The sequence below is a fragment of the Ictalurus punctatus genome, chromosome 21, assembly GCF_001660625.3.
Source record: "Ictalurus punctatus breed USDA103 chromosome 21, Coco_2.0, whole genome shotgun sequence".
Taxonomy (NCBI): domain Eukaryota; kingdom Metazoa; phylum Chordata; class Actinopteri; order Siluriformes; family Ictaluridae; genus Ictalurus; species Ictalurus punctatus.
The window spans coordinates 9893011-9917294 of record NC_030436.2 but is presented as its reverse complement, the minus strand read 5'-3'; the positions used below and the strand labels follow the sequence as shown (position 1 = coordinate 9917294).

At 38.3% G+C, this 24284-nt stretch overlaps 1 protein-coding gene across 1 annotated transcript in view; it reads left to right on the top strand.

The window, feature by feature from the left end:
• The first annotated feature begins 569 nt into the window (after nucleotides 1–569).
• Nucleotides 570–24284, top strand: part of epha8 (eph receptor A8) — a 78059-nt gene continuing 54344 nt past the window's right edge. The window contains exons 1-2 of the mRNA XM_047149506.2: nucleotides 570–819; nucleotides 23874–23938. Of these exons, the coding sequence (XP_047005462.1) occupies nucleotides 732–819; nucleotides 23874–23938 (153 nt within the window). The 5' untranslated portion in view covers nucleotides 570–731. The remainder of the gene's footprint in view (nucleotides 820–23873; nucleotides 23939–24284) is intronic.

The following is a 24284-nucleotide window of genomic DNA, read 5'->3' as shown; positions in this document are numbered from 1 at the left end:
TGTGCAAATAATCACAACATAATGTGTTGTGTGACGTAGAATGTGTTATTTTAATGATTTTTAATGTTGCTGCACTTTCATAAATAATTCAAAAATAATTTAATGTGTAATAATAATAATAATAATAATAATAATAATAATAATAATAATAATAATAATAATTCTTCCACTGTATTAATAAAGAATTACAATAATCATAACAATGTGTATATTGCTTTAAATGTATGCATAACTCTTTATAGATTTGGCCTTTACAGAAAGTGCTTTCGAATCTTCCTCTATATAATGAAAAGTTAAATGTACCGAAAATTATGCATCACACTCTCCCAGACATTTGCATTCGTGCTGCTTCATCCTCACCTCGAAACAGAAAACACTCTTGTACTACGCATATTAATATCAATTCACGCATATAAACATACCAGGAGGTGTTTTGTATTGCATATTCCAAACACTGAGCTCTGACTGGCTGCTGAATAGTGACAGACAGCTCTGAACACGCCCCCCCCGAGCCGAGCCGAGCCTGCCGGCACTTTGCGTGTGCCCGAGTGCAGGCAGGCGGTTTTTAAGTCAGCTGAATGCACTCAGAGTTCCTGCTCTGAGCCTCGAGCTCCGCTTCCCTGTTGAGAGAGAGAGAGTGAGAGAGAGACAGAGTAAGAGAGAGAGAGAGAGCGAGAGAGAGAGAGAGAGTGAGAGTGAGCACTTCTCCTCGCGCTCCTCACATTTGCACGATGGCATCAGATCCAGGGCTGCTGCCTCTCCTTCTGTGGATTATAGCTTTGCAGGTGCTGGGATCCAAAAGCACGACCAATAATGAAGGTACGTGTTCGTGCATCATGGTGTGAAATGTGTGTATTTTTGTGGTTTGTAGTCTTATAGCTCATACGTATTGCCGCTTTGAACTCATTTATGTAATGCACTGTGTGGACTGTGGACAGTGACAAAACTCACTACTGTGTATAGTGTGTATGTGTGTGTGTGTGTGTGTGTGTGTGTGTGTGTGTGTGTGTGTGTGTGTGTGAGTGTAAAAGTTTTCCTGGAGCTGTGTGTGAACTCAACAGAGCATCTCAGTTCAGCCTTCAGCAGCTAGAGATGTTTTATTTGGTGTATTTGTTGATTCGTTCCAGTTCACACGACTTACGTTGTATGAAATGATGCGAAGGTTGAAGACAGGGCTGGATGGAGTTTGTTTCTATCACAGCGTTGTTCTTAGAAACGAATGGAATCCATCCACTTTGTAAGAACCACTAAATTTTTTTTGTTTATTATTGCTAATCAAAATTTTATCATTACTTAAGTACAAATCCAAGCCGAGGGTCCTGTGCGTGTCGATTTCTATTGATTGCTGGATGGAAACGTTATTATGGCGTTCAGCCTCAAATGGCTTTTTTATTCATCGTTTCAATCCTTTAAACTCCGCTAACTAGTGTTTGTTTGAGTGTTTGTTTGTTTGTAATTTAGTTTTTCTTGGAAATGGTGCTATATAAATGAACCATTATTATTATTATTATTATTATTATTATTATTATTATTATTAATAAAGCACCCAATAAGAGGTCCAATATGGTACAACATGGACTTGTATATTCAAAAGTACAGGTTTACCGATTTGTTGGCTGCGTTCACTCAAATTCATACAAATTTCTTACAAGATCAAGCTGACAGGGTTAGGGTTAGGGTTAGCTTAACTCTGTAAAATCAACTCTGTCAGTGTCCGATCGGACATGAATAAATGCTGCAGGTCTTAATTCACCACACTGTATTTTACAGTGTAGGATTTTACAGTGTAGCAAATAATCAATAACGAGCGTGATGGTGCGATGAGAAGGCGTTACTGTTTCCCACCCTGAACTTTCTTACTTTCTTAAAACGGAAGTTTATTATCTCATCTCATCATAATCGTTTATTAAAGAACGACACCTCGTATATATTTTTTTTTTATCCATTTCTCATTACAGTCTAGAATGTCTACATGAAGCATGTTATACACATTAGAGCAGCAAGGAACAGTTGTTCTCTTTACTGGCTTCAGTTTTTTTCTCTCTCTTTTAACATCAATAAGACTGAAAAACTCAGCTTAGTCACGTTACTAAGAATTTTACAGTGTTGGATAATAGCTTTATCGTTGGCTAGTACAAAACCCCCTGACACTGGAGACTCCTTCCATGAAGGTTGAGATAAACATCTTGCCACAGAAAACGTCATCATATCAACGACTTTGTATGCACGTTTTTAATATACGGAACATCCGTCAGTCAGGCAGTTAAAAACGAGGCATTATTGCAGAAATTGTAGTGTATTAGAATGAGGGCGTTCTAGCATATATGAACCTGTGTTAATGTAAACCTGTGATCTTCTGACCAATCGGAATCGAGAATTCAACAATAAGTCTAGAGTGTATGGGTATAAATGATACATTCCTCGGGGTTTGGTCACGGACCTGATCTTGTTGACATGTGATGCCAATTCATTGGGTGAAATCCAGAGTCTCCAGTGTGTTAGTGTGCTTCCTCTCTTTGCGTGTCAGAAAGCCTCGGCTCTCGTCATGTAACCTTCCGCTGGGCCACACTAAGTGATCTTACACATCGCGTGCCTGTTTGCCCACACTGGCTGCTGTCGTGTTCAGCTCAGTGCAGCGTGATGAGGAGACAGAGATAGATCGAGAGAGAGAGAGAGAGAGAGATAGAGAGCAGGAAAGCGGAGGCAAAATGAGGTCAACCGTCATTCGATTTCAGCCTTCAGCTGAAGCTCGGACACTTCTAAAAGTCAGGCGAAATAAGTTAGTTACGACAACAATGGCAAGTGTAAAAAAAAATAAAAGAGACGCTTTTGGAAAGCGTAAACATAATAACTCATGCTTGTTTCATCCAAGCTCTGACGCATCGTATTCTGTCCCCACGTTTCGCAGCATCGCCGTATTAAACCGCACAAAAGAGCCTTTGAAAGAACGTTTTCTTGCTCGATCTCACGTCATTTTCGACTTCATCACCCACCAAATCGATTCGATAATTAAAAAGACGATTTGGTTCAGAGTTCTTGGATAACAGAAAGGCATTTCCACCATGTGTGTGTGATTGTTATGACGAAGAGTGCGACTCATCATCTGTGAGCTGTTATAACAGAATCTAGAGGAAAGGGACATAAAATGAGCAGTGAGATGAAAAGAACGAGCAGAATGGAAAACGTACAGAAGAAGCGAATTGAGAAGTGATTATTACCAAACAGTGCTGACCCACTTTCAGACGTCTCAACAAAAGACTCAAAGACAACTGAGAAGAAAACTAGCGAGATATAAAGAATATTTGATAAAGGCCTTGCGGCTGTGTTTTTTTTTTTTTTTTTTGATGTCTCACTCGGAGGATGTGGAAAATATTTTGCGAGTTCACAAGTTCACAACCGAGACACTTTCCTTTTTCTTTTTTCCACCTCGAGTACTCATGAATTAATGATTAAAGTGCCTCAATTAATTGACCCAATAACGTGATACGAAGATAGCTCGTCCTTCTTCTTTTTTTTTTTACTTTCTTGATGAGTGTTTTTTGTTCACACTGAGATTTGTTTGCTTGAGGGTTGACATTATGATGACATTATATCAAACCCATGCATGTTTGATGCATATATATATATATATATATATATATATATTTTTTTTATATGGCCCACAATTGTGCCCAAAAGTTTGCATACCCCTTTGCAGAATCTGGTAAATCTTAATACTGTTAACAAAAATAAAACGGATCATAAAAATCCAATGTTGTTTTTTTATTTAGTCTTGTCCTGAATAAGCTATTTCACATAACAGATGTTTACATATAGTGCACAAGAGAAGATGATAGCTGAATTTATAGCTAAAAGTTTACATACCCTTGATTATTAATACTGTGTGTCGTTACCTGGATGGTCCACGACATGATGTGTTTATCTTTTGTGATAGTTGTTCACGAGTCCCTTGTTTGTCCTGAGCAGTTAAACTGCCCACTGTTCTTCAGAATAAATCCAGGTCCTGCACATTCTTTACTTTCCAGCATCTTCTACATATTTGAGTCCTTTTCACACTGATGACGACTGAAGGACTCGTACACAACTATTACAAAAGGTGCAAACGTTCACTGATGCTCAAGAAGGCAACATGATACATTAAGAGCCAGGGGGTGTAAACTTTTGAACAGGATGATCAGTGTAAATTGTTATTATTTTGTTTAATGATCTTTTTTTTTTCATTTAGTACTGCCCTTCAGACACTAAATGAGATAGTTACATGTCTCCCAGAAGACCAAATACTAACAATTTAGTACCTCAACATTTCAACAAAATATGGAGAAAAAAAAATAGAGTTCAGTTATCAAAACATGGAAATGGCCAATCTGTGAAGCCACGTGTGCGACGCTCGCTGACATTTTATATTCTTATGCGGTCCTGCATTAAAAAGAAAAACTGGAATAAGGACATTTAACCTGCAGTTCTAATACTCTGAGTTGTTTTTTTTCCTTTCAGAGACTAAAACTTCATTTCCATACTTATTGCATGCTAATAGTTACAAATAGCACTGAGATATTAAAAATGTTTCCAACAATCTGGGTTTCAAGAAGCTTAGAAACAGCAAACGCCATGACGTTATGAAGGTTAGAGAATCTGGATGGAGCTAAATATCAGAGCTAAATGAATGCACTAAGGGCTAAGCATACAGAGATGAGGGATAAGTTTCACAAAAAGCTCAAAAATTACCCATAAATGGTAGAACGAGCATCAGATTGAACTCTCTCTCTCTCTCTCTCTCTCTCTCTCTCTCTCTCTCTCTCTCTCTCTCTCTTTCAGTCGCTGTCTCTCCCAGCCGAGAGCCTTAACTTTACAACAAATTCATTTGAATTCATTTAAAGGTTAAAACAAAAGACAGAACCTTCTTTTTTTCAGACTTTTTGACATTTTAATCCTTTATTATTTTGTATTATTAAAAATGCGATTACAAGCTCTTAGAGGAAGAACGTTCGGACAGTGCTGCGCTGTTCTCCACTGCATGGATTAATCTCACGGCTGTGAGTTCACACATTCAGATAGAATTCAATGGCTGTGTCTCTAACCTCATAATACACACCACGTACTATGCCTAAATAGTAGTGACACCAATGGTGGAGTCATGTACTATTTAGTACAGTAGTATGTGTGACTTGTGTGTGTTAAGAAACTTTTAAAAGAGTAAAACTTTTATTAATAACCCGACCTACAACATGTTCTACATGCATTTTTGTATAATCTGCTTATTTTGTTAGCAAAACTACTGAGTTCTCAAATCATTCACAGTTTTTCTCCCTGACTTTTTTTTTTTGACTGATTGTTTAATTTAAAAAAAAAAAAATAAATCATACGGACTGGAGCTTTAACAATGACTGTCTTATTAGACCCATCATCCAAACTCAAATAATAGTTCCATACAGCTATAGACTGGAATAGACTATATAGACTGTTACAGGCAGTCATGGACTGTTATAGACTGTTATAGACAAGCTATAGAATGTTGCAGAAATGTATAAACTGTTATATATGGTTACAAACTGTTGTGGACTTTTATAGACAGTTACTGATACTTATAGACATTTACAGGCTGTAATAAACTGTTACAAAGTAGTATACACTGTTACAGGCGGTCATGAACTGTTATAGACTGTTATAGACAAGCTATTGAATGTTGTAGACATTTACAGACTGTTATAAATTGTTACAAATGATTTCAGACTGTTATAGACATTTACAGACTGTAATAAACTGTTACAAAGTGCTATAGACTGTTACAGGCAGTCATAGACTGTTATAAACTGTTATAGACAGCTATCGAATGTTGTACCCACTTACATACTGTTCTAGATTGTTACAAACTATTGCAGACTGTTACAGACAGTTCCTGACTGTTATAGACATTTACTGACTGTAATAAGCTGTTACAAAGTGGTACAGAGTGTTACAGGCAGTCATGAACTGTTATAGACTGTTATAGACAAGCTATCGAATTTTGTAGACATTTACAGACTGTTATAAATTGTTACAAATGGTTGCAGACTGTTATAGACAGTTATAGAATGGTATAGAGTTTTATCTACTCTCCACAGACAGTTATGGACTGTTACAGACTGTTATAGACTGTTATGGATAGTTTCAGAAAGGTAATGAATGTTACAGACAGTTAGACACTGTTACAGACTTTTACAGACTGTTATAGAGTGTTACAGAATTTTACTGAAGGATATAGACAGTTAAAGACATATAAAAAGTTATAGAATGTTATAAACTGTTATAAACCACCGCATGCTGCCAATGATTTTTTCTCCCCATGACAATCACATTTCTCCTCGGCCAAGCAAACAGGGAACACACACATTGCTGCTTGCGGTGCATGACATTGTTTAAAATCATATCTTCACACATGGTGATATTTTTGTGGTTCACGTTTAAAAACAAACAAACAAAAAAAAGATAGAGAAAACTCACTTAAAGAGTGACAGAAAAAATACTATCCCACAGCAAGTCCTTATCTTCCCCCTGAGAGAAACAATAATTCTACAGCAGGAGTGTAAAATCCTCGCTCTTTTTCTCTCCTTGTATGAGACGGACAGCGTCGCTGTGTAATTGGAAAGCCAAATATCCCCAGATTCAACACTCACTTTCCTGGCTTTAGGTCACTCACTTAGGCTTTCTCCTCATACGCTTTATGTTCCTGCCTTATAATGGTTGTATTCATCTTTTGAACCATTCTTACATTTGTATATTCTTTTAAACATCCCTTCTACACTGTACCCTAATTATAAACTGATAACCCCCTTTATTCCCTCTGTATTCCCATTATAGCAGTTATAACCTCTTTATGCACTCTTATACACCTTTGTTTTGTATTTTATTTCTTTTTATTTTTTTTACCCTTTTCACACACCGCACAACCTGCTTTTAAACATTACTTACAAATTTGGTTCTCTTTACAGCCTTTATATTCTTCTTTATACCTTGTCTTCATATTATAACCGTCTAAACACCCTTCTTATTCCATTTATTACCTGTAATACCATGCTAATATGGTTGAAATAATTCTTATATTATTTACCAGATCTATTTCCCCAATTATACACCTGTACAGTACTTTACAGCCTATTTGTCTCATTTTTACCCTAATTATACCCTTTTCGACCTCTTGTAATTTTTTTATGCGCCCATTACAGCAGTTATACCCTCTTTATAAACTCATTTACATCCTTGTTATGTATTTTTGACCTTTTTGTACACCTTATACTCTGCTTTTTAACCATTCTAATCCCTTTTCTATCCTGATTATAGCCTTTATTCTTCTTTATCCTTCTGTATACACATTACAACCTCATAAACATGCATGTTATTTGATTCATAACCTGTTATACCAATGTCCCAAATTAGACAGTTTGTAACTTCTTTAATCCGTTATATTATTGATTCCCACTCTGTACCCTCCAAATGCACCCTTTAATTCCCCTCTAGATCATCTTTATATCCTTATCCTTGTACAATTCCCCCTCAGTACTCCTTTTCCTTGTACCTATTTGAATCAACACTCCAGCTATAAAAACATGTAGATACAATTACACAAACGCTAAAGCAGCACATAATACGTTCGCAGCACTGATAATCATGTTGTGTTTCCCCTGTAGAGAGCACAGGGAGAATTTAACACACTCAAAAAGCACTCCATCTGCAGCGAAGTTGTTATTGATCATTATCTGCCAAATAACTTGGCAAGTGACGATTAGCTAATATCATTAAATGGGAGTGAGGAGGTGGCCTGCCAAGGTGAGGGGATAACGATGAACAGGCAGCGCCGTGGGAACGAGCTGGAAACACACACTCTAACGCTCTAATGATAATATCAGTGCACACGAGCTCATCATGGGCTTAGCACTGGCCACTTGGAATTAGCAGAAACTGGCCATTTAAAGGAATATACTGTCTTTAAATATACATGTGGATGTTCAACCGAATTTAATGTTTTTTATCATCTGTCGTCACATTATAGCACCCACGAGGCACTATAATGCATTATGAATATTTTATTATGAATTTATGACAGTAAGATGTAATAGTCTATTATGAAATGCATTATAAGTTGTGCTTATAACATGTTATGCACTACAGTATTTCTATGGAATTGGCGTTATAGTGTGTTATGAACACTACTTATAATGCATCAATTCATTATGCATAATAAAGATGACATTACATTAATAAGTTCACAGTTCATAATAAATATGTCCTTTATAGAATATCTTACCATCCTGAAATTAAATAACTATACTATTACTATATGTAATTATAAAGTTAAAATTATAAAACTGTTTTTATAATGAATGATGAACACGTGAATTCATGTCATGTTATAGCGAATTCATAAGGCATTATACACGCCATTATAATTATTTATAACAATACATTACGCATTATAGCTATGTTTATGATGCATTATGAATTGTTAATTATGAATTTATGACAGTTTGACATTTAACATTTAATTCTGAAATGCATTATAAGTAGTACTTATTATAGATATTATACACATTATAATTCTAATACCACCAATTTTTAATGTTGAATATTTTTTAAACCTACTAACTTTTGTAAAATTAGTGCTCTGTATTTATATATTGTGAAATAAAACACTGTAAACGCTGTTTTATTTAATTTTAAAAAAAGTCGTTTGAGACTGAACTTGTTCTTTGATTGCAAGTGTTATAAACAATACTTATAATGCATTCTGTTAAAAATTAATAAATGCATTACAAATATGTCTATAAACTGTAATGGCTTCTCATAAACAATTCTAACAATGACTTTATATGAAATAAGTGCCATATTAATGCATAATAAATATTCATCTATTCATAGTGAATTATATATATATATATATATATATATATATATATATATATATATATATATATATATATATATATATATATATATATATGACAGTGTCTATACACTGTCTACATGACAGTATCTATCAGTGTCTATACTGATAGTGTAGAAACAGAAACTATAGAAGACATGACAGAAACTATATTTAGTCAAAATTCTAGCCAGATTTAACAACCAGCATCAATCAAAACACTATATTTAGAAATAAAGACACTCGGCTGTGTTGAACAGATGCTCGTGACAGACAATTTACTCCCTTTAAAACACTGGGAGGATGAATATGAAAAAAAAAAAACAGTGTAATGAATTTGGTAACACTTTCTATGAACATTTTATAATGCATTCATAAGGTGTTATACACACAATTGTTTAGGCATTTATAAGGCATCACAAGTTATAGCAACGTTTATAAATCTATACAAATTTTTAGAACAATTACAACTTTTTATGACAATTGATAAATGTTAACAAAATGCATTATAAGCAGTGTCTATAACAGAAGAAAATAAATTCTTTCTAGAATGTTTCCTGATCACCTCTCTGGTATGATTCATTCATTAAATAAAATTTAAAAATAAATAAAAATCAAGCCAGGTCTCACAATGCACTATATAAAGGTGTTTGGTTTCTTTGGAATTTGTTATAATATGTTATAAACACTTATAATGCATCATATATACAGTATTTATAATGCATCTTGTTAGCAATTAAGATCGCTATAAAGCATTATGCATGTTTCAATAACAGTATGTATAACACCTTACAAACGCACTATAACATGACATTAATATGTTCATCATTCATAATATCATAAATATGATCTTTATAGAAAGTGTTTCCATAAATCTTAAAATCAAATGATCTATATAGAAGTATAATATAATTAAAATGATAAAAAAAACCTTTCATAATTCAGCAATATACAGGTGATATTTCCTATGAATGACCTATGAATACATTTATAACATGTAATACTGTGTTATAATGCATTAATATATAGAACACCGTTAGAATTACTCTTATATTTAAATTCACAACATTGTTAAAATTACGCACCTATAGCAGTGTTTATAATGCGTTATAAATAGTGTTGTTAATATTTCACTATATATCACAGTGAGTTGAGATCTGTCCTAATTTTTTTTAAACAAGTACCTTAATGTTATTGATGTGATTTGAGTATAGATTATTAACATGAACATGGCATTGTAACCTAATAGGTTATAATAGGTTATAATGAGTTGTAGTAGAGTGCTCTAAGTAAAGTGAGACTAAAATGTTTGACAATTTTATAAAGTCTAAAGTGTTATTGCAGTCACAGTACACAGAGTTAGTAAATGCTGATCAAATGCTATTTTACTGCCATTTAAATGAATCATTCAATCAATCAATGAATCAATCAGTACATCATTAATAAGAAAAAGCAACGCCAATGATTTACCAAGTAAGAATGAAGGATCATAAAGTTAAAAAAAATTTCTTATATAATGTGACCCTAACACTTTTTAAAAAAAAATTATTATTTGCCTTTTTTTTTCTTTTTTTTGTCAGAAAATTTCCTGTCAATATCTCTGGTATTATTTATTTTAAAAAAATGTTAACTATTCATAATGCGTAATTGAGATTGCTATAATGTGTCATGTATTTTCACTAATAAGTGTATAAAGTCCAGTCAGCGCATTATACCGTATTCATAATTTATTAGAAATGTGGAACTTTTTTCCCCCAAAACACTTCTAATAGACACGACCGTTTGAAATACCAATTCAGAAGGATTGGAGTGAGCTGGCCACCAAAAGACTAACTGTTTAACGTTTTTATTCTACTTGGTTAACCCTCAGTAAGGCGTTACTCATCTCGGATCCGTCATCCCATCTGTCTGAGTGCAACACATTTCCCTCTCGCTAGACAGTCGCCTTCTTTCTTGGCCGTCTGTGCTGGGTTTTGCTAAGTCAAGCCTCTTGTTAGCGCGACTCTCTCTGCAGACGGGGTTTAAAATCGATTCAGGCAGCTCGAAGCCTCTGTGTGGAGACAGGACAAGGCCAGAGGGGGTAAGCCTGAGGAGACAGCGTCTCTCCTGGGTATTTCCTTCTGCCACGGCTCGGCTGGGTTAGCAAATAAGCTCAGTGATGCTGATAGCTTCATGAACGTTGACTTAATAGTTATTACTGGACCTAACTGTGAACCTACACCAATCACGAATGGTTAAAACGGACAACTTCTGCAGTTTCCTGTGGGTTTAACAGATGCATTGAAGTGTTTGGATGGCAAATCTACATCCACTCTTTAGAGGAAATATGTGAGAAAGGAAGGTAATATAACAATATGCATTGCGAACACACTATTTTCTTGGCAGACTATGATCAAATCAAGACAAGTTACTACAGTATTACCATCCCAAAATTGATTACGTTCCTATAACATCATGCCGCAAAGTGTTTTATTCTTCTTATACCAACACTTGCATTTTTTTTTATTTATTAACGACCGGCATAATCTTTATCCATTTTAGTTATGTGAAATGCAACAAGTATCAACAGCCAGTCATTTTATCTTTACATTTACAGCATTTGGCAGGCACCCTTATCCAGAACGACTTACATTTATCTCATTTATACAACTGAGCAATTGAGGGTTAAGGGCCTTGCTCACGGGCCCAACAGTGGTCGATTGGCAGTGCTGGGGCTTGAACTCATGACCTTCTGGGCGGCTGTGGCTCAGGTGGTAGAGCGGGTTGTCTACTAATCGTAGGGTTGGCGGTTCAGTTCTCAGCCCACATGACTCCACATGCCGAAGTGTCCATGGGCAAGACACTGAACCTGGGCCAAGTTGCTCTTGATGGCAAGTTAGTGCCTTGCATGATAGCTCTGCTACCATTGGTGTGTGAATGGGTGAATGAGACACAGTGTAAAGCGCTTTGTAGAACCACTAAGGTTAAAAAAGCGCTATATAAGTGCAGGCCATTTACCTACTGATCAGTAACACTGAGCCATCACTGCCCTATCTTTTTATTTTTCTCTTGACATGTATATGACAAAAAATGTCTTCATGATGAGCGAGATCAGCAGCCAGACGGGTTTGAGCTGTCAGTAGCTCAAATAATCGCTCTTTACAACCGTGGTGAGGAGAAAAAGTATCTCAGAGCACACAACATGTCAAAAACTGAGGCGGACGAGCTGTCAGCCGAGAACAGCACTCTGAGGCTACAGCGAGCACAGACTCCCCCAAACTGGTGAGATTTGGCTTAAGTGGTGTGTTAAAGATTGGGGAAAATGCCACGCCTGTTTCAGACGCTATCATTTTGTTGTTTATGCATCCCGGCATGCGCTTGTGAACTGCACGAGTTGTCAGTTGTTTCTCCCTCTGCTTTTGTTTTCTCGGAGTGGCAATCCAAAGAAGGGGACTGAGGCATGACAGAAAGAGTGAGAGATTCTTCATGGCTCTGCCAGCAAAACAAAAACAAAGCGAGAAGCGATTGAGAGAACAGCGAGAGCCAGAAAGAGATAAAAAAAGACTTTCCAGTACAGGCTCTAATGGAGTTTACGCCCACAGCAGGCGTAAAAAGGATGCTGCTGTTGAACTATACGGCGCGTCAGAGTTGTAACAATAAACGCCCACAGCCAGACGGCCACTGCGGTGTCCACGCTGACTAACTACATGTCAGCGCTCAGCTCTGAATGATGGAGTGTTCAGCATAGCTGGAGATCCACTCTACATTTGGCTTTTGTAAAAAAAAAAAGTAATGTCACTTGTCATGACAGGCTTATGAAGCCCAGTGAACCCTGCCCTGTTCGCTATTACACAAGGACCTAACTGGATGACTGAAAGCCTTCATCGATATACTACTATCAGTGCTAATCTATATTTGAATATAACGTCAGGGCCGATAAGTAAGGTCATATGAATAGTTATAAGCACTTTACATCAGGTTTGTTGGTGTGACTGGTGTTTATTTTTTCCTATAGCGTAATTAAGTTCCGTTCCCTTCAAACGGCGAGCCACAAACTCATTCAGATGCACAGTGATGGATCTGTTTCGCTGTTACCAAACAGAAATAATGTATTTTTTAGACGTTATGATTTGCACATAAATCACATCCTTGATGTAATTAAGAAAAAAGGACAGAAGAAGTAAAGGGATGGGGGAGGGGGGAGGGGAGGGTGAGAGAAATACAGTTACACCAACGCTTATTCATGTGTCATTACATTCTAACTCATTACTGTGAAAGGTGACTAACGTATTTATCACACCAAACCTCCAAGGTGCCATAGTGCTGAGGGCGAAATTAATAATGATTATTACGAAGAGAGAAATTGAAAAAAAAGAAAGAATTGCGAGGGGAAAAGTTCATCATATCTGTTTCAGGCAGTTGCATCAGCACACGGCAGACGCTAAGCGCTTTGGCCTGATCCAGAGGAGAAAATCCTCCACTTGTTTATCAGGAGATGGGCGAAGAAAAAGGAGTGAGTGTACACACAGAAAAAAAAGAGAGAGATGCGTTCGCTTAAGGACAAGACGCGCAACAAGGCCATTTGAAATCAAGCGAAAATCAAACCGAGCATCAGGAGTGTCTGGAGAAAAGCTTTTCTGAATTGAGCAGTAATGCCAGACATCAGTGGGATTTTTTCCCCATCACCTCTCATCTTGTTTATCCTTTTGATTTCATTTTTTTTTTTTATCTCCCACCTTGTTTTTTTTTCTTGAAGGCTAGTAATAACATATTGCAGTACAGGGTGTCACGGTGTCAGAACATAGGCAGCGTGTGGCTTTGAGACGCATACGCATGTGCACTCAGGCAAAGGCTCATCGGAACATAAATAGCAAACACCATACTGATAACACACACACACACACGCTCGCACACACACACACACACACACGCTATGTCATCAAGTCATCATCAGCTCTACTTTGTTCTGCTGAAGGAATATCTAAAAGTCTGCTGAAACACGTCAGTGGTTGTAATAAATGCCAGTCGATGACTAAAAACCGACTTCTTTAGAATTGCCGATTGTAAGCGTTATTCCAAACCATTATTTCAGGAAGGCTCGTAGGCGATAGAGTAAAGAGCATCGAGGCTATTTTAAAATACCTGAGTAACTGAACTTCCTTGCTGTACATTTTTTTTTTTGTTTTTTTTTTTTTTTTTAGAAGATTTACACTTTACTCAGGTGTAACTGAAATTCTCTTACTCAAGTTACTTTCCAAGATAAAATAATGCACTCTTCCTTCAAAGCACTCTTTCATCTTCTTTTTTTTAGTAAGAAGAATGACCAGTTCATATAAGATGAGATGTTTCATTTACCTGCCATATAAAAATGAAATATCACCCTTCAAAGCTAATGTTCCTATGCTAACGTAACTGTAACTTTGGTAAATTAGCCAGTCATGTTTTCAAAATTAGTGAGTTAAATTAGCAAGCTAGATCAATTTTTTAATTAGCTTCTGAAAGTAGCTAGCTATCTAGTTATGTTTTTTTTTTTCTTCGCTATTGTGCCTTAGATTTCACTCCAACAGTGCTATTAAACATCATCTAACAAGCTAGCCAAATTCCAGGTTTGTCCAGGTTTAAGGTAGCAGAATATTTTCCTTACGACTGATTGCTTAGTAAACTGTCTAATGTTTATGCTGGATCATAGGGTTAGCATCGCCGGGCTCTTTTCATGAGTTAAAAATATCTAAAATGCTTTAATGTAGATATTTTTTGACTCAAGCAGATTTTTGCCTCCAATTATTTTTTATTGATTACGATATTGTCACAGTAGGCTACCTATACTTTTCAGTACACATTCTTTGTACTTTTCCCACCTTTGTTAAGCATATCCGTATGCTTTATTACACACGCAATTTGTTATAAATGATTCATAAAGACTGTGTCTTCCTATTAGAGTAGAAAATGTCAGAGTTCAACACATGAATTATTAAAAATGATTTAGGTAATATTTTATTTGAGCTTTGTGTTCATTAACCTGATATCACCAGGCTATAACCATGTAAAGGCAGATTTTATAAGTTGTCATAACAGTTTCTGTACAGAGAATGATGACAGATGTCGTTTTTTTTTTAAAGTTACGTGGCAGTGTAGAAGTAGGAGGAATCCCTGATATGGATGAGTCACTGGAAGGTTTCAGGAACCTCATAACACCCGAATGGAATAACTCTGTATTGCTAAAACGCACTGAAGCAGGAAGAAAAGAAGTCGCTTTTCGGATAAACCTCTGGCCCAAAAGTGAACCCGCCAGTCAGGTCCAGGGTCAAGGTGATCTAGCATGACCTTCACAGGTCAAAGATTAGCTTTTAATGCTTAAGCAAGTCACTCGGAACAGATGAAATGTGTATTTTGAACCAGAAGCGGAGAATAAACAGCTTTGTGCTTTTTGTTTCTGTCGCTGATTTTTTTTTTTGTTGCCATGGTGAACATGGTGGCTTAGTGGTTCGCAACGTTTGCCTCGCACCTCCAGGGTTGGGGGTTTGAATCCCGCCTCCACCCTGTGTGCCTGGAGCTTGCATGTACTCCCCATGCTTTTGGGGCTTCCTACAGGTACTACGGTTTCCTCCCCCAGTCCAAAGACAAACGTTGGTGGCTGATTGGCATTTCCAAATTGTCCGTAGTGTGTGAATTTGTGTGTGATTGTGCCCTACAATGGGTTTGCACGCCGTCCAGGGTGTCTGCCGGCTTGTGCCTGGATGGCCTTCAGGCTCCTCCGCGACCCTGCATAGGATAAGCGGTTCAGAATATGGATGGATGGATGAATGTATGAACGAACCATGCCATTGCTTCACTACTCATACCAGAGAGGGGATGTAAAATGAAAAAAAAAAAGTATTAAAGTTTGTGAACATTCTTTCCTTTCTCAAAGATCTGCCTTCAGCTAAATATTTTTCAGAGCATCTGCTACAGACGTTTCATGTTCAGAAAACTGGAGTTGCTAAACCATGGCCAGTTTTTTCATGTACGTTGATTGCTTCTGCTGCAGTATTTTTCAAGTGTTTGGTTTGATCCGCTGAAATACTTTGCTCTCAGTCCACCAGTCAACGAGCCCTAATCTCACCCATTCTCCACAAACACACTTTCAGAAAAAAGCCACTAAACTCTAGCCTTGGTTGTCTCCAGCATTGCACTATCAAAGATACATCTTTTGCAGCTACAAACTCAAATAGAGCGCACCAATAACAAGAGATTATTGCATTTCAAGAGCTGCTGTTGTACATTTTATCATAACACATTTGGTGTATAGTTAATTCACTTTCTCAGGTAAAAGAAACGTCCTAAACGATGACACCCTAGTGACGAGGAAATCTCTACCTTTCCTCAACACTAGGGTGTCATCCTTTAGGATGTTTCTTGAGCTTTTTACTTTATTTGTAACACTGTATTTTAACACATTTGGAGTTTAAAGAAAAAAAAAACTCAAATTTATTCACTAATGCATGTATTGCTACATAACTGGAGATCTGTTTGATGAAAACGAGTAACAAATGCGTTTTTATTTTTATTTTACGTGAATAAACATTTGACTCGCTTCTGATCTTGAAGGTCAGGCACTGATGTTGAGGAGTGAGGAGGTCTGGGGTGCCGTCAGTGTTCCAGCTCATCCCAGTGGTGTTCAGTCGGGTTGAGGTCAGGGTTCTGTGCAGGGCACTCGAGTTCTTCCACCTTCTTCCAACCTTAACACACCATGTCTTTATTTGTGTACACGGGCATCGTCATGCTGGAACCGGTCTGAGACCTCTTAGTTCCAGTGAAGGGAAATTGTAACGCTACAGCATACAAAGACGTTTTATACAATTTTGGGCTTTAAACTATGTGGTAAGTTATTAGAAGAACATCATATCTGTGTGATGGTCAGGGATGTACAAATTTTTATTGGGTATATAGTGTGTCATCATTTATAAAATTCAACCTTTTTTGTCTAATTTGAGCATTATATGATTGTTTTATGTGCTTGTATTTGCATTCGGTTTGTTTTTGATACAGCATCCTTAAATAAATGAAGAGGTGTGTTTCCTCCACATCCATGGCGTTGAGAGGCCCGGCCTCAAGTCAGAGCTCAAGTGTTCAGTTCTACAGTTCGTATAGCCGTTTTTGCAGGACAGCACACATTAGAAAGGAAGAGAAAGGGCAACCCATCAACAATCCTTTAAAGAAGCCTGTCAATACTCGGTGCGATTGAATCTGTCAGAATGCTGTTAATTTACTTTAAATTGCTTTGGAAAATGCAGCGGCCCGGAGTGATTTGAAAGTCAAGCAGGACGGGAGACTAAAGGATTACATTTAATAGACTTTTTTAAGTGCAGTTGTTTGGAACCCTAATGGTTTTCGATTGGAATTGAAAATTTATTTACCCTTTCACGCTGACTTCAACCTGATGGTGTAAAGGCATGTTGTGTAATGTTGGGTTTTATTCAATACAAACATACTGTAATGAGGACAAAGGTGGATGTTCCAGACTATGGCTTTTCGTTGGGTATTCAACGTTGGATTAGTTTTCTACTTCTACACCGCAAAGATAGATCACCTTCGAGATACTGGTACTTTATACACTGTATATACACCACAGACAACAGATTGTACTTTGAATTCATTTATAGTCCCAAGAACTTGTTAGTTCATGTTAGCACTTTACAGCAGTCCTTTGTTCTGTCACGTTACAGAGAAAGCTTAAAGCGCCTGTCCTGAACATGTCGAAAAAAAAGCTACTGTTACAAAAGTGAAGACTAGACTCCTTCCATAAATGTTAAATAAGCATCTCTTTACAGAGGATTTCACCATAGCAAATGATTATACATTTTAAAATCCGTTTATATGATCACTGTTAGCATTGTTAGCACAGTTAGCATTGTCAGGGTGGCTGTGGTTCAGGTGGTAGAGCGGGTTGTCCACTAATCGGTTGGCGGTTCGATTCCCGGCCCACGTGACTCCACACACCAAAGTGTCCTTGGGCAAGAAACTGAACCCCAAGTTGCTCCTGATGGCAAGTTAGTGCCTTGCATGGCAGCTCTGCTACCACTGATGTGTGTGTGTGTGTGTGTGTGAACGGGTGAATGAGAACCAGTGTAAAGCACTTTGGAACCGCTAAGGTTAAAAAAGCACTATATAAGCGCAAACCATTTATGAGCGCATTCATATTTGTGTGATGTACAGTACAGCTGCACTATTGTCAGAGCTGCTGTTCTGGAAAAAATAATCATCACCTTCAGACCAAATGGATTCGAGAATTTAATTTAAGGGTTTTATTCTTCGTATAATGCAGCAATTTGCCAATGTTTACAATTTTTTATTTGTTAAAGAATTTTCCATCCATCCATCCATCTTCTATACCGCTTTATTCTTTTCAGGGTCACGGGAGAACCTGGAGCCCATCCCAGGGAGCATCGGGCACAAGGCAGGGTACACCCTGGACAGGGCGCGTTAAAGAATTTTGATTCACTTAAAGTTACATTTAAAGCCCGTAAAAAAGTTCTTTCACTTCAACTATGAAATGATAAAAATGGCTTGAGCTTGAAGCCATATATTTTTTCACTTGAAATACCCAAAGAACTAATGAAAGAAGGACCATAAAGAAAGAGGAGAAAAGTTCGTCCCACCCCTACCCCTTCCCCCCTCCCTCTGAAGACGCTGTGCAGTGCAGGATCCCTTTTTTGTTTGTTTCCAGACGTCATTTAGTGATTTATCACATGCCCGGCTGTCAGCGGGGGGATTTCTGAGACGTGTAATTGTGACATGCATTTCTGACCTTGGAGCTACTGAAAGGCCACAGCTTCATCAGTCCAAGACGGCAGGAAGTGGCAGCTAGCGAGCAAGAAGTGGAGTGGCGTGTCGAGGGAGAGAGGAAGACAGAGAGAGGCGATAGAGAGATCTAGAGAGGCCACCTGTTCCTGCTTTCTGACCCTCATCAGCAACAGATTTCGCAAATTAAGAGTTTCATCAGCGCGCACACTAATAACCGTGATTATGACACATGCTCCCTGAGAGAGAACAAGACAGAGGGAGAAAGTCAGACCTAAAGCACCTCATTTTAGGCTTCCTTTATGAGTCATGGGGAAAATTAAGCCCTGGGCTGACTTAACATCTGACTTTATTTTTAAAAAAAACCTTACACCTACAGACCACCTGTTAATGAAGACATAAATACTAAGCGTGGCTCTTTTAAGGCAGGAGATTTTTAAAATGGCATCTGCTCAGCATTTATCAGTTAAATATTGTTTACAAAGCCGGACATTAAGTATTAGTGCCCCCTCTGCCACCTTTCAGGTGTGCATTTTTTTGCATTTTCAAAGTGCTTAAAAATTTGGACGCTCATAAGGAACAGGTAGAACCGGGACAGGTGTATATCTTTTATTTATCATTTATAACTCAAGACAAGATGCTGTTTCACCATTGCTGTTGTCGTTACATTAAAGAGCAGCTCCGAGAAAAATAAATCAAAATTGTAGCAAAAATATCATCTCAAGCTGTATAGTAATCTCTCTTTAATCAAAAGTGCTGTTATTCGTTATTTTGTTCATTTTAAATGTTGTGGGTTGGCTGTTGGGTTGTGACATTTGATCCAACACTAGTGAACGAACCCTGAAAATCAGGCCTCGTAAATATACGGTCTTAAAGGTCAGGCAGAGGTGGGAGGTTTACCGATAGGCTACACATGAGAAATCAAATAAATCTAGCTTTATTTGAGCGTAGTTTCCATCCTCAGTTATTTAAACATGAATATTCAACTTTGCTACACCATTACAAAGCGAAAGCATAATGCGTTTAACCCTGGAAGACTGTAAGCCAATTAAAAGACAGAAACCTAATCAAAATAATGCAATTTCCTGCCAAAGGCCTAGACGTCAAAGACAGTCTGAGACAGTGGAGACAGATGAGCTATGCTCAGTTTTAATTGCTTCAAAGGAAACAGTGTGATATAGAAATGATGTGAGCCAAAACCTGTGGAAGCATCGACATTTCACAGCTCGACATCCAACCTGCGGAAAAACAGTTAGCCATATCTTTGAATGTTGTACAGTATGAACGCTTAAAAAGTAACGTTGATGTTGTAACGTATTTAGTGGCTAGCAAAGAGTGCATTCCCCTTTAAGAAAGCTGATGCACTGTGGGCTGGTTGCTCTAGTTCTGTTTTTATGCCCATGTTGTTTGCTTCTTCCTTGTTCAGCTGTCAACCTTCTGAGTTATAATGTATGCCTGAATGATTGAATATAAACTAAACTCCTATACGGAACAGCTGTTTCCAGCTCTTCCTGCACGGATCATATATAGGCAGCGAAGTGGATCCAAACGCTAGGCAGTTCATTGACAAAGAGTTCATTGTGAAAAGATGGCTAGTTTCTGGAGTTGGCAAGCAAAGCAATAGGCTGTCGTGAAAACCTTTTAGTACTGACATGGCTACGTTGGCCCATATTGAGGAATATGATGAATGTTTGGATAGCTCTTTTGAAGAATATATTGAATAACTTGGGGGAAAAAACACAGTCCTGCTCCACTTTGCGTCCTGTGCTCACTTTGATACAGCTATCTAACTGTGACCTATACAAATATAGTAACTGCTTTAAAACGTCATTACAGTCCGGCCCCGTCAGAGATTGTGCAGCGTTTTCATTTCCACAATTGCAAGCAAAACCAAGTCAAAGCATTTCCAACTACATTGCTGAGCTTAGACGATTGTCTGTTCATTGTGCTTTCAGTTGGTGATCAGTTGGAAGCCATGCTGTGTGATCACATTGTGTGTGGTGTTTTGAATGGAGTGCTCCAACATTGCTTGCTGGCTGAACTTAAACTCACATTTAAAGAGGCAGAAGAAAGGGCAATATTAAATACTCATCTACTTTGCCCACAACAGCATGAATCACCTCCTGGGGAGGATGTCCTCTACATAGCTCACAACCCAGCCTTTAAGAAGACATCACAAGCTGAACAGCCAAAAAATGATAGACCGTGCTACAGATACGGTGGCCAGCACAACCCACAAACTTGTAAGTTCAGCACTGCTGTATGCCATTACTGTAAAAAAGGGGGCACACAGAATATTAGAGACAGATCTGGTACATGCACAAAACGGCTTACTCTCGGTCGAAACAGTTGTTGCCAACTGATAAGGTGTTAGAGCATTATGAGGAGAAGAAATCCCTAGCACTGGTCTGTAATGCCTCGCCTTATGGCATTGGGGCTCTTCTGTTCCACATGGAGCTGCTGGGAGAGACCCATCTGTTTTGCTTCCAGAACAATGACCTCCACAGAATGAATATGCCCAGATTGACACGGAGGTTGTCAAAAAGATAGCTGTCAAGATCATTTTTGCTGTCAAAATGTTTCATCAATATCTCGTGGGTCACCACATTATGATTTTGACTGATTGTAAACCCTACTGCACCTTTGTAAACCAATGCCTTCAGTTATATAACCATGCATGTTATGCTGGAGTGTGATTCCTGGGGCATATGACTATGAATTGTGCTACAGACCTGGCAAACTGATGGAAAATGCTGATGCTTTGAGCTGCTTGCCCCTGCCTGCACCTGTAACAATTACACCCCCACCACTACCCCACGAAGTTCTGCTGCTAGAAATTGTACCAAACACCCCCATGCATGCTGCAAGAATTGCTGCCCCTACACCGAGAGACCCTGTCCTGTCACGAGTACCGCATTGGGTTCTACACGGTTGGCAAGCCAATGTAACGAACAGCTGTTTTAAGCCCTTTCTCGTTTTGTTGCATGACCACACCACGCACCACACAACTGCACCCTTGGGAGTGGACAACAAAGAAATGGTGCCAGCTGCATGTTAACTTTGCAGGCCGTTTCCAAGGCAAAACATTTCTAAAAGTGGCTGACGCACAGAGTAAGTGGTTGAAAGTGTTTCTGATGAATTCCATGTCATCCTCAGCAGTGGTTAATACACTGAGGCTCATCTTTGCAACACATGGTTTGGCTGGTGTTACTGTTTCAGATAATGGCACTTCCTTCACCTCTGCAGAATTCCAGGAGTTAGCCAAGTGTAATGGCATCCACTGCCCCTGCCCCTGCCCCATCACTCTAGTTCAAATGACCAAGCCAAATGTGTGGTCCAAACCACCAAAGAGGCTCTGTTCGGTATCACTAAAGGTGATTGGACAAACACACCACTTACATGTTGACCAGCTATGGGGGATGGCAAAGGGTAAATGGTCTGCACTTATATAATGCTTTTTTAACCTTAGCGGTTCTACAAAGCACTTTACACGGGTTCTCATTCATCAATTCACACACACTCACACACCAATGGTAGCAGAGCTGCCGTGCAAGGCGTTAACTTGCCACTGGGAGCAACTTGGGGTTCAGTGTCTTACCCAAGGGAACTTCGGCATGTGGATTCATGTGGGCCGGGAATTGAACCACCAACCCTACGATTAGTGGACAACTCGTTCTACCACCTGAGCCACAGCCATTGAAAGGCTGGTTCCCTGTGTTTCCATGGCATCAGAAGAACTTACCGACCATACTGAGTTTTTGCCTGAAACTGTAATGCCTGAAAAACCAGTACGGATGTTACTCTAACCTGCAATAGCTGAAGAAGCCTCTGTTGACAGGCTTCAAGGAAGTTCTGATGGGGTTGTGAGTGCGCCAGAGACCACCTATCTTTGGAAGTACCCTTTTAGAGAGCGCCATCCTCCACCATGGTTTTCAGATTTTGCGGAAAGGTCTTGTAATGTATTCAGTATCTAGCAAAGACTGCATTCTCCTTTAAGAAAGCTGATGTTCTAGTTCCTATTTTTCGCCCGTGTTGGTTGCTTCTTACATGTTAAGCTCTCAACAGTCTGAGTTATAAAACATGCCTGAATGACCGAATATAAACTAAACTCCTATACGGAACAGCTGTTTCCTCCTCTTCCTTCACAGATCTTGTAGACAAGTCTCATGTTGTGTTATATTATGTCTAAGCACTGTTATATTTTATAGGTAATGCTCAAGATGATGTGTAAGGGGCATATTTGCTAGGTAGCTAGAAACATGCACGCATTGAACAACCCTAGAAATTTATTATTTTAGCAATTTCTTTCTTAAACAACAACAACATTGTGTAATCCAATTCTTCTTAGCTTTCGATTATATAGACTGTCCACCATCCAAGTTCCTGTTGTATGTTACTATAGAAATGACAATATATTAAAACAAGTGCATTTATATATACATGTGTACGATAGCTGCATTATTGTCAGAGCTGCCGTTATAGAAATTAATCAAAGTTCGAACAGTCAGAATGCTCAGAAGGGATTTCAAGGACTCGCTTATTTGTGCAAATAGCTAACAAGGAGTGTTTTTTCTGTCGGTGGCACGGGACTCCTTTCCTTTGTGAAAAAAAAAAGGACACCGGAGTTGCTCTTTAACAGCATTTAACCTCACACAGCGATCAGGAGCACTATTGAATAATAAATAAACAGTGTAGGGGAGAAAGTGTTTAAAGCTCCGGGGCCACTCCTTATCCCAGGGTGACCTTGGAGTTTGCCCAAAGCAGGACAAGGAGACTGGTTATCAATAAATTAGAGGGGAAAGCCCCGGCGGAAATGTCGATGTGATGGTCGAAAATGTTTCATCATGCCAGGCGTGTGGCTCAAGGCAAGAATCAGGGCTTGGTTGACATATTGATTCAACCGCAAAACACTTAAGATGGATCGCTTGTGCAATTAATCAGATTGTCGTCCAGCATCACCTCGGAGAGAAAGTATGCGATTCGGTAATTAATAGTTATTGAATATTAAATCAATTGCTGTCAGTATCATTGTCCTGAGTGTACAGAGCGGCTTGAAGTACAGTTCCTCGAATGTATTAACAATGTGATTTATCGCTGCTGTAGAACGTATTGTAATATAAATACACGGCAGATTCAATTTCCGACAATGGATTTTGAGTCGGTGCATGAACCCTCTGATTTATTTCAATATTTAAATATGTGCTTCTGTCTCTTGCAGTAAATCTCCTCGACACCTCCACAATATCAGGAGACTGGGGCTGGATGACATATCCATCACACGGGGTAAGACAACCACATTCACGTACAAGTTTTGAACCTTATACAACCCCAATTCCAAAAAAAGTTGGGACACTGTGTAAAATGTAAATAAATGTTTCATAAAAACAGAATGCAATGATTTGAAAAGGTCATAAACCCGTATGTTATACATGATAAAACATAGAAAACATATCAAATGTTTAAACGGAGGAAATGTACCGTTTGGAGAATTTTTATTTTTTTTTTTGGTAATTTTGAGTTTTATGGCTGCAACACGTCTTAAAAAAGTTGGGACAGGGCAAGAAAAGGCTGGAAAAGTAAGTGTTAGTAACAAGAAACAGCTGGAGGTTAATTGGCAACAGGTCAGTAA